This window comes from Ammospiza nelsoni, chromosome 1 (genome assembly GCF_027579445.1).
Source record: "Ammospiza nelsoni isolate bAmmNel1 chromosome 1, bAmmNel1.pri, whole genome shotgun sequence".
NCBI lineage: Eukaryota > Metazoa > Chordata > Aves > Passeriformes > Passerellidae > Ammospiza > Ammospiza nelsoni.
This window is the reverse complement of record NC_080633.1, coordinates 9968950-9981267: the sequence shown is the minus strand read 5'-3', so window position 1 is coordinate 9981267 and position 12318 is coordinate 9968950. Positions and strand designations below refer to the sequence as shown.

Genomic DNA, 12318 nt, shown 5'->3' with positions numbered 1-12318 from the left:
TTCCTTCTGTTTTGGTTTGGATTTCTTTTCCTGTAGTGCTCTTCACTGCACTATCAAAATGCTTGGCAAACATGAATTGATATATTTAACTCATATGAGATATGGGGTTTTATTAGGATCATCCAGAGCTGGAGTTATGCATGAAAAGATTAGTGTCAAAGCTTCTACCACTGCAAGGTGTCCAGTGTGATGTCTCACTGCAGGGCTTACTCAGCCTCTTCTGAAACAAACTTACCCTGAGACAGAATCCCATTGGCTCCAATCTGCTGAGCATTCCATTACCTGAGCATTCAGCAGTCCCAGCAATCAGCTCTCCATTCAGGCAAGGGCCTTTAACAGAAATAAATAAATAAATAGATTCCTGAAATTATTTTTCCTCAAATGAACTGAGAATGAGTCTAAGTCTGAAGTGAATGATTCCAGCAGAATTTAAAGTAACAGGAGGACCTTTAAATCTTTATTATTCCATACTTCATTTGCAACATACCTCCTGAAGTCTGATAAAATTGAAATGAAGGTCTTCTCTACTACTTGGCCACCATTTATCTTTGGATTTCAAGGATCCTATTAAAAAAACGTTTGATAAAGAAAGGTTGCATTTCTGTGTTTGAAGTATCATAGACTTTTCCTGTTATACAGTAGCATGTCCATAGTTTTTTAACAGTTATGTGTAAATGGTGATTTTAACAAAAGCTTGAATTTGGAAGGCTTATCATGAGGATAGTTACAAGCACATTCTTTTCATACTTCAAATCTCTTGTTTCCAAGAACTGGGGTTAGAGACATTTTGCACCTCCTTTTCAAAGAACAAGCCTTACACAACCAAACCCTGCCTACCATTATCCCTGCTCTTAGGAAGAGCTGGAACGGTTGGGCTGGAATAAATACAATTAGAAAAGCCAGCCAACCATCCCAGTGAAAAGAACCTGAACTGAGGAAAATCAAACCAAGTGGTGAAAGTTTGGAGCAGCTTAAAACACTTCCAAATTGGAAGTGTTGGGCAGGCAGAGTGGTGAGTGGATCTCCCAGCCTCACCTGTTATAAACATGTGCATTGGCTGTAGTGTCCTAATCATGCACTCCAGGTTTTGTTCATTGTTTGTCATGGTACTTTTATAACACCTGAAAAATTCAATCAACCAGTTAATCATATTCAGTCATCCAGAACCTAAACACTGGAACAATACTTGGCATTTTCACTCCATTGTGCTGATGGGTTATGACATGTGGTGTGTGTATGCTCTAAATGTGAACAACTCAGGAAATGATTGAGGGGCAGGACAGTGTGAGGGAGGATTATTTAACCACTGAGCAGTGGTAGGACAGGTACCAGGGTCTTGTTAGGTTTGTGTTTGAAAAATTCTGTCTATTGTACAGATTCTCCGTTATTTGGTGTGATTAATCTTTTCTTGTGTTGAATGTTGAACATCTGTGGATTGATATTCTTGCAAAGTTTTTTTTTTTCCAGATTGACAGATTCTGGATTCTGTTGTCTATGTAATTTAGATTTACTAAGCGGAATGTTCTATAACTCATCCTGCACTCCTAAAGATGCTCTAAATTAACTAGAAATATTTTTTTATTTAAACTCCATTTATTGTCCAGTTATTAAGCAGGATTCATATTTCAATTTGAACTATACCATGCTTAGTCTCAATAAAAAGGCAGACCTTTCAAGAAAATTGAGCAGTATTTTTCATCTCCTCTCTGATCTTAAAAAGCAAACAAATAACTGTGGTTATTTGACATAATCTTGTTTAAAGTGTTATAAAAGCATAGCTCAGGAATAATGGAACCCCTTTTATTCAAACTTGACTTCTCCCACAGATTTAATGAGTCTGGGAAACAAATTATGTGAAAAATGTGTTGCTGTAAATCATTGCATGCAGGCATTTATAAGAAATTACATTGTGTTTTCTGGTACATATTGTCTTATTTGACAACTAAATTATAATATAAAAATTCATCACTTTTTAGAGGAATGATGATAGGGAAAAAAAAAGGTGAAAATTTAAACTATGCATTTCCTTACTTAAAAATGAGTTATTCCACAACCTTAACATTACATTAGTCTTGTCGCTTTTCCCCCTGAGGTACAATACATTTTGTTTTCTTTTCTTAAATGAATGTGCATATAACCAAGATAATTTTGTCTTCTCCACTGTAACTTTCCTCCTAGAAAAATATAAAAATCATTAAAATAACAGGAAGGTTTTTGGCCTGCAGCATTTTATGAATTCTAGGTTGCAAAGAGAAAGACCAGAAAAATCTAAGGAGATTCTTATAAATAATATGTATGGTGCTTGGCTTTCCATTACAACATTTCATCTCATTAAAACAGAGGATTTACACCTTTCTAATCAAAAGCAGAATGAATCCACTATTATTGATATATTTCCATGAGCTCCTAGGTCCCTGCTCAAGAGTAGGTTTTTACAGATATGTGAACTTCTGAAGTCTAAGCTTTTTTAACTTCATATTTCTCTGCTACTCATCTCTCTGTGTGACTGAGAATGCCATCATATTCCTTTTTTAATAAAATCAAAGTTCATAACATTATAGGGTAGGCAGGGTATACTCCTTTCTTTCAAGCAAGTCATTGAGTGTGTGCCAATGCATTTGATTTATATAACACTTCACATATTATTGACAGGTAATAATTCCCATTCTGCAGATGGGTAGATTGAAACCCAAGGCAGTTTGCTTCATTTTCCCTAAAATGGCACAGGGCTTGATGACAGATATGAGAATAGAAACAGAGAACTGTGATTCTCACTCTTGAACTAAAGCTTCAACCACAAATAGATTACTAATATTAGAAATGAAAAAAAGGTTTTCATGTACGGATTTGTTTAAAAGAATAACCTCTTAGAAGAAATATAAAAAGAATTTTATATCTATGTCTATCTTGATCCTTCTGCCCTTGCCTGCCTGATTCTCCTAGAAGTACAAACACACTTTTTTTCCTCTCATTTTGTGACCTGGATGGCTGGATTGCATGAGCATTACAGACCTGCTGACCCAGCCAAAAAAGATAAAGGATTGTTTTGCATTTTTGTTACAGCCTAGCCAGTAAATATTGCATAAACAGGTCAATAAGTTGAATTACAACCTGCCTGTGGAAGGGTTTGTATTCCTTAAGAGCCATAAAGACAGAGCAAATAGGCATTTGTAGGTGCAACTGAAAAAGCCCAATAAATTCTACCTGCAGTGTCTCCATTGCCAAGGAAATATCTCTACCTCACAGCTGGCAGGGGAGCCTCGAGAAAAAAATCTCATTGTTGCTCTCAGAGCTAAGGGAGAAGCCAACAGGTCCTCATGAGGACAAGCAAGAGAGCTCTGGTTGTAGCATTCAGAATTTTGTGGCCTTTTGAACTAAGACTGCAGCAAAGTTTGGTTTTTTTTTTCCTTTGGTTGTGCTGCCTAATACTGATGCAAGAAATTTGTGTCCTGCATGGATCCTGTCAAAGCTCTGAACATTCTGAACCTGTCCCTCTGTAACAGCCTAACATGTGAGTCATGCTCCTCATTAAGGATTGAAAGTCACTTGTGCAAGCAGAGCAAAAGGTGACTGTCATCCCAGCAGAGAAATTTTATATGTGCTTTCGGCCAGTTCCATTAACAACACAGGTGTGTACAGGGTGAGTAGGGCTGAGGCCAGTAAAATGCACTGAAGGCTTACTGGGTGAATATAAAAAATGTCTGTTGTTTGTAGATACAAAGGTATAAAGAAGGAGAATGGAAATATAAATAGAATGCTTTTTTTTTCCTTTTTTATGACACAAATTTTATACTTTAGCTTAATCCTTGGGGAGTGGAAGAATCACTGTACATTTAAGAAGCTTTTTGAGACCATTCTTCCACCCTCACAGGGTCCAAACAGGTTTTTCTTTACTGTAAGAAATTATAGCACTTGTATGGTTTGTTCTTTTAAATACTGTAATTAAGAGCCTTATTTGCATGGCAGGCAAAGCTGGCAACTTTCATGTACTCAGTGTGGTGAAAATGTCAAGTTTCATGGCTTGTGACAGATTAATAGAAAAACTATTTTAAAACTCTGCAAATTATTCATAGATATTGAGTAATCATCAAAAGTTGCATTTTGTGAAGAATAAAAATAGGGCAAACTGAGTGTAGCATCAATCTCTAAATTAAGCGTTGTCTCTTTTTTAAATCATTTAAATTGTAGGCTTAGCAAAATAATCTTCACCTCAGATGAAGCAAGTTGTAAAATCTTTAAAATACTCTTTCATCATCTTTTGCAATGTAAATTAGGATCAGTGTACTTAGCACAATTTTGATGCATGTAGATTAAATTATTAATACAAAATTAATGATTAATGTAAAATAATTAAAGCTCCATCTTTTAGTATCAGTATCAGAGACCCACCAGACAAGGATTGCTGTTATTGGAAAGTGTCCCTTTCTGGACCAGTCATCCCTTTCCTGTGACTTCAGTGTGGAAATTATTCTAATGACAGTAGTGTGTCAGGCATTTCATTATTTGAGCACCTTGTCGTGGCCTCTTCTCTGTCCCTGAAATGCTGCTCTGTGCAGTCACTCCTCAGTGCTTATGTCAGGGGGAGAGAAGAGGGCACAATAAGGTATCCAAGACTTGGACACCTAGTAATTCATACCTAATAATTCACCATAAGTCACCTGATAATGCACCATAATTCATACCTGATTTATGAAGAATGTAACTTTCAGAAGTAAATCTGGTCTGCAACCATCAAATCCAGACCTAAGTTTTGTTTCCATGTAGCTGCATTTGTCAGATGTGATTGCTCTGAAACTGTCAACCTTTCTAATCTTTGTGGTCTACCCGTTCTGCCTCCCAGCTGCCTGGTGAAAACCCCTGCAATGAAATTCAAGTGGTGATAGGAAATCAGGGACTACCTGGTGAGCAGTGCAATTAGTGTCTTTCCCTTAGCAGGGATTTTGCTTTTCCATCTTTAGTTCCTGGTCACTGTCAGACCAGGTGGAATGCCAGGACAACAAGTCTTTAACTTTCTCTGTCTATGCTGTGTTTAGTGCAAGAACACTTCAGAGAATGGTGCAAACTGTTTCTGCTTAGTGTGTATGAAGGATATAAATATTAATAGATAATATATTACTTGCTGTATTGCAGGGTGTTCTGGAACACTGTGCAACATTCTGCACTTTAGGGAGCATGTTAAGAGTTTCGTGAGAAGGGCTCAAAAAACTCATTTTGCTAAAACTGAAAAAGATTTTTTAAATTGATCACTGGCTGTGCATACATACCTGTCAATAGGAATGTGAGAAGACATACAGCTCCACATTGATATTTCTGCAGTCCAGGTGCAAAGTGAAGCAAGTCTTTGAACAGTAAAGATATTAAAGAGTGAGAGATGTGTGTCTTTTTAGTATTAAGTCTGAGTGATGATCAATAATTCTCTACTCGACAGTTCAGGGATGTTATTTTGTAGCAGGTCAGCACAACACATCCTTTGCAAGCTTTCCTGAATCTTTGAAGCTCAGTCAGGTACCTGCTTGTGCAATTTAACTACAGTATGATGCAATGCTTCACAAAATAAACTCTGGTCAACAATTCTGGTCAAAAATGTTGGTCAACCTCAAATCAAGTGTCAATTGATTTACAACTACTCTGAATATCAGAAGGAGAAAAAAATAGCCATTGTACATCTCTTAATCCATTCATGTATTGTGTGTCAGTGTCCAGCCGAAATTTTCTGCCTTTGCTTTCCTCTGTAATTCATGCTGTAGAAACATAATGTAGTACAAAAATGCCTCTGCAAATTATGTGCTTTTTCCCATTGATTTGATTTGACATTAACTATGTTTATATACCTCTATATGTAATATATAAAACATTTACAGCAACATGAGCATCTTTATTTTTCCAAAATTGAGAAGGTGAAAAGGAGGCTTCAGTGCAATATAAACAATGGACAAAAGCTTCAAATTCCTAAACACAGAAGGCATAGAAATGTGTACACATTGCAAGTCACTAGTTCAAGCGCACCAAACGTTTCCTGAGACAATTACCTTCACTGCTATAAAATTTGCTTTGCATAGTCCTCTGGAGCGTTACTAATTGCTTTTCTTAACCTCCAGAGATTAAAGGATTTTGAAATGAACATATAGACAAGTGGTGACTTTAATTTCAAATCTGAGCTTTATTAAGGCAAGCCCTGTTTTATTAAATAGGGTCATTAAGAGAATGTTTCATGTTGGAAATAGCCAATCCTAATCTCCCCCTTTTCCTCCAGTCTTGAGAAATTGCACTATGCCTGTGTCTTAAAAATGAGATGCCACCTCAAATCATTTCCATCTGGCATCAGCTCTATGTCTCATCTTCAGGGGTGCAGAGAGCCATGTTGGCACTTGTTTCTGAGATCCTTTTCCACTAGGGGGTATGATAGACTGTGAGTGCATCTCTCAGTGAACGCACGGTGAGATCCTGCAGCGCTGGAGGACGCGCACACGAGGGAGAGGAACAGGAGTGCAAAGCCTGGCACATAATTTATGGAGATTTAAATCCTGTCATTCATAAATATAATTATAACCCACGGCTTGAAAGTGATATGGACCTTGCCATATTGATCACGCTCCAGCTCTGTTTATTCACATCATTCATTTGTTGACAGGGAAAATATAAGAAGAATGCTGTTAGTTGTAAAACAATTAACAAAAGGAAATACTTCTATTTTACACAAAGAATATTCTTTGTTTCTGTGTGTGCTGTGCACCCTCCTACCTTCAGATGGGAAATACAAACCCAAGGGGAGGGGATTTTATTAAATCAGCAATCAACCTTCAAGTCATTTTGGTATAAACACTGTAATTATTTCATCTCTAGTAAACAGAATAAAAGACAACAGCACATAAGGGTGACAATTTGCAATATGCTTAGAATGTCTTTGTTTAAAAAACCCTTATTATGACTGAAGGCACCATTATTGTAAGTAAAAAAACAGGCAGAAGTTGTGACAGCCAACAGGGTGGGTAATTAGTTGGTAAAGTTCAAACAATAAATTTAGCAGGTCATTGCAACAGACATTACATTTTGTGTGGGGTGAAGTCACTATTTATTATCCTTGAAGCCAGAACTGCTTACCTTTATTTAAAAAAAAAATGTAAGAAAGTATAAGGAAAAAGTGATAAGTGCAATTACATTGTATAGTCCAGATACCTTCTAAAATTCACAATCTTCACTTACTTGAGTATAAGTTCATTTGTGTCAGAATAACATTACTACAGATTTACCTGGGGGTGATTATAGTAGCATGCATCTCTGGGCAGGGATAGACAAAAACTCCTGTCTGGCATTTTTAACCCTAGTTGCAGCAGACGTCAGATGGGGGTGAGGTTTCAGCCTGGTCAATGGTTTCTGTGTGACTTTTGTCCTGCCCAGCTGGGTGAGTGCTGGCTGGGGTAGGGTACCAGCAGGAGTGATGCCTCTGCTCCCCCAGCACCTCCCTGGTCTGTGGGAACGGTTTGCTTGCAATTCATCAGCCATAACCAAATGTGTGCACTTCAGTGAGCCCCTGTATTTAGAGCAGTTTCAAGACAATTGCCATTAATAGTAGCCAGGTTTCAGAGGGTCTGACACAGTCTCATCTACCCAACTCAAATTTCCTATCAGAGTTGCATTTTATACATCTTCAAACCTTTTTTCGGGCTGGTTGACCTCTTGTTAAAAAGTCTTTTAAAAATATTTTGCAGTCATATAATTACTGGTTTTGTTTAAATGTTCTCATCCAACACATAATGAACAGTGAGGAATTCCCTAAAGGGCATCTTTTGTTATTGAAATGTTTATTTATTGAGTGCTTTTGCCAGAAGCCCCCATGAGAAAAATCTCATTTTATGAGCTCCTGAAGCAGTCAGTTCCCAAAACATCAAGCAGAAATGCAATTTTGACCAAGTAATCTCAAGGTCTTTTGTTTGCTTTTAAATAAACAGAATGCCAATGTGCAAAAAGTTGTGACAAAAGCTACTTTGTTTTTTTGTATTTTGCAAATATTCCTAGTGAAGCCATGCTGATCTGGTGCTCGGGTGATTTCTAACATACAAGAATTCAATTGCTACAGTAGAGGAAAGCAATGTCCCACAGAGCAACATATGAGTGGGTGTTTCAAATGATTCTGAGATTTATTCTTTCCTGCAAAAGAATGGTCTTAACTCAGTGGCATCCCACTTGCATGAGGAATTATTTTCCTTGCTCTGTTTTGTTCTTGTTTTCCTTGAGCAGTGAGGAAGGAACTACAGTCCTTGTGGCAGCACTGATGTGGGCATGACTCAGATCTTCCCGTGTTCCTGGGTTATCCAGGTGGAGTCAGTAGAGAATAGTGGGATGGTTGCTGACAGGCTCCACTCCTTGGAAATGCCTGTCTCTCACTGCCTGGGCTGGGTCACTGAAATGATCCAGTTTTAATCTGTGATTTTACTGATGCCAGGAAGAGCAAGGCTGCTGGGAGTGCAGCAGGGCAGGACAAGTGGGAGGAAGTGGGGAGTGGCTGAGAGGGAAAAGTAAAACATCCCAGTGAGGGAAAGAGGGCAGGAAAATTTTTGTGTTTGCTGATAGAGCTGGCGTATAACTACATTGTAGTTTAAATTTTGTGTTGGTTCTAGGTTCTCAGCTATAATGGACCATGCAGTGAAGATTTGGGGGGAATACCTGAAATTGGTTTTTCTTTCCTTCCTATCTTGGTGATGCAAGAGCTGCATACTGGGGTGATGCTGCTTTTATTTAAAGCAGACTGCTACTGGCACTGTAAATATCTGAGCACCTGAGAGGAATCAGCATTTCTCTTAGGCTGACAGCACAAAAAGAAGGACAGTGCAAGATTACTTAGAGTCAGTGTTTGATATCCTAAAACAGGTGCATTTTATGGTTGATTATCTCAGGGTTAGTGACAGAACAGCCTGGACTTTTTACAGCAGTTATCTCAAATAAAAAGTACTTTGCAATTGTTGCGTATTTTAATCTATAATATTAATATGATGTTGACAAATGTTTTATACTTGCCTGGCATTATTAAAAGTGTTTCTTGACCATTAGTGACCAGGCTTTTAGAGTGTCCTTTAACAATAAAATCTGTTTTCTTTTTCTCCCCTCCCCCCGAGAGTACTTCAAGAAAAATGATTGATTAATGGCAGTCTCTGATAAGTCCAGAATAAAATGTGTGCAGTGCACGCTTTGCTAGTAAAAGATGAAAGGATATTTCTTATTCTTATTCTTCCTCTGATTCCCTTTGTAACCTCAAAGCAAAGTCTTATACTAAGGAAAGAGTTTTTACTATGTAAAATGGAAAAAGTTTAAAGGTATTTCTGTCTAGGATATATGTGATCCAATTAAGCACACTTCATTAAGTGCTCTCCATTCTGTGATTGTAGAAGAAGAAGATGTTACTAAAAGAATAACAATACTTTATTTCAAGCCCTGCAACAAAATATTTTTCAATTTATTTCTTTTATGCAAAAATTTTTCAGATTTCATTCTCTCCTAAGGCACTGCCATAGGAAGTCAAAAGCTGTTACATGTACAGTTCCAGCCCATGAACTTCACCTTTTAAGCAGGGTTGCTCTTCACAGTATAAATATAATTTTTTTCTCTGATAATATGAGTTTAAAAAAAGTTTGGAACTTGCATAATACATATTATGTAAGTAAATTTTATAAAATAGTGTCAAATTTGGGGTTTTTTTCAGACGCTATGCTCTTCTCCTCTGTAAATGCTTGCATTATAATTAGTATAGTCTCTTGTTCCCCAGAAATTTTTATTCAATAATACATTCACTATATTTTTATGTGTATTTTTCTTATGTGTTTTGTAGCTAAGTATTTAAGTATAGTTTTAAGGACATGAACCTGAAATTTCTTCTTTCCTTTCATCAGATGTAGATGTAGGATATTTATTGGGACGGATGGAGAATGAATGCAACATTACAAATAGAGATTTATTTTTCCTTAAAATTACCCAGTGATATTTTTCGGTGAAGCCCTGAGTACATTGCCATTCTACATCTGGCTAATCAGTTCCTTCCTCTGTAAACATCTTATAGATTTCAGTGCCATAGAGGATCATCAGGCTACATGCAGAAAGGTCTTCACAGAGTCAAATCATTTCCTCTCAAAAGTTGTTATACCCTCTGTTGTTAAATGATAAATACTTTGTGGTATTTTTCTGGTCAAAGCCAGCTATTGGATCAGATATGTCCAGAATCCCTTCTCCATACATATTCTTGCAGAATATGATTAAGATAAATATTCTGAGTTTTTATATTGTCCCTCTGACTTGCAGTTGTGACAACAGGAACTGAAGTTGTGTTATTGGGAATATAAATGTGAAAGTACATGTAATCTTCTTTGGATGCTGAATTCCAGTGATGAGCTATGCTGTACTTCACTGAATAGCAATTTCAGTGCCTCCATTTTTCCATCTTCATAATAAGAACAGTATTTACAGAAGTGTTCTGAAGTTTAGTTAATGTCATTGAAATTCTTTCAGACGGGCACAAAATACACACAGGAAACCACAAGAGGTATAAAAATGTATGCAAATGTAGCTAATGAAGCAAAAGGAAGAGGGCTAAATGGTGTCTTAATAGGTTCTCTTTAAAAACCTATTTTGATAAGGGATATTATGCCATGTCTCTTGATTATGAATCTTACATTTTTTAATAATCTCTTTCAGCGTGCTGGGACCAGCTGTGACCTTCCGAGTGCGCTCAAACCTCCAAAATATTTCAACTGCAGATGTTGCCAGAGAAGCAGGTAAGTCCCTGTCCTCCTTTCCCAGACTGTGACCTCCCACATGTCTGTTTAGCAGTCAGTACCACTGCAAACAGCACAGACACGTCCTGTTCTCCCAGAAGACTGACATTTAAAGGGGGAGAGAGTTGAGAGGTGAGTGGCATGTGAAAAATTGAAGTTTAACATCTTTAAGTCCATTAAAACTGTTTGAGACTTCCTTGTTTGTCAAGAAAACTAAATAGAGGCTTGTCATCAAGTTCCAGTGTGGTGAAAAACGCTTCAGTGTTGTCAAAACCTCATAAAAACACATTAGTCATTTGTAAAAGATTATCACTTTTCTGATACTTTTTTTCAGAGAGCAAAAGTGTTATTACACCTTAGCCTTAATTTCTGGAACAAAAAATGAAAAGATATGCCTTTTTTGTTGTGCTGTTTCAACTATTTCAATGACAAGTTAATCTTGGAAGTAAAGATTGCATTTCTAGAATTAAGCTGCTTCTGAGTAAGTACCACTGTTCTAAGGACTCCTGTTGGCCCTTTTCAGCTTGGCTGTTAACTGTATTATGGAGTTGTTGACTGAAAAAAACAATTTTTGCAAGGTATCTGAATTTATGACTGATTTGTTTCCAAATTACTCAATTGATAGACTTTAAAAATCAGAAGTAAACAAGTTGCAATATTGCTTGAAAACAGAAACAAGTAAAGTTCATGTAAATAAACACTGGGAGTTCCAATCTGTTTATTAAATTCTACTTTTGCTTCACCATGGATGAATGTAGTTATAGAAAAAACGAGGGTAGCTCCTAGGCCAGAATTTTCCTTTGCAGAACCCTTTGCATTGGTGAAGGGTCTTGTTAACTGGTGATTAAAGAATAGCAGGGTCCAAAAACCCTAGAGGTGTAATGTCAGAACTACTAATTTACAATAAGCACTGAATTATGTGACTCATCAATGGGTATGATTTTTTTTTCCTGGGAAAATTAATATGGCTTTTTCATAACAATGATCTTCCCTGTCTTGTAAACTTCTTGAATCTCTCTGAAAGGACCAACAAATACAATGCTGTTGGTAGAGCCTGCTGGATTGCCAGAGGCTTTTGGCAAGGTCTTCCCAGAAGTTTCTAAGGAAATGAATTGTTCTTAGAATGTGGAATATGGAAGAGAAAAATGGTGAATCACTAATTGGTTAGGAGGCAAGAAACGGAGATTAGGAAAAAAGTATTAGTTTTCTAAAAGGCTAAGATAGTGAAAAAAAAGGTGGAAGGATCTCTGCTCAGAGTGTAACATTCAACATAGTTATAAGTGAATTAGAAAAGAGAGTGAGCAGCATGGTGAGAAATCCTGCTAATACTGAATTATTCACAGTAATAAAGGTGAAAGTTGATCTTAGAAATGTAGAATAAAGCTGCGTGAATAGACTCAAAATGGCAGATGAATTTCATTGTAAATTACTGTAAAAATTTCATATGGAGAAAAAAGTAGCTTTGCATACAAGGTCTACATAGTAATGTAGTTAGTGTAGTAATGGGTAATTTAATGAAAATGACAGTTCAGTCTCCATTATCAGTTGAATGAGG

At 36.9% G+C, this 12318-nt stretch overlaps 1 protein-coding gene across 2 annotated transcripts in view; it reads left to right on the top strand.

The window, feature by feature from the left end:
* Positions 1–12318, top strand: part of PTPRN2 (protein tyrosine phosphatase receptor type N2) — a 634307-nt gene that overhangs the window by 275959 nt on the left and 346030 nt on the right. For both annotated transcript variants that reach the window (XM_059465860.1, XM_059465851.1), the window contains exon 11: positions 10684–10763. In XM_059465860.1, coding sequence (XP_059321843.1) covers positions 10684–10763 — 80 coding nt within the window. The remainder of the gene's footprint in view (positions 1–10683; positions 10764–12318) is intronic.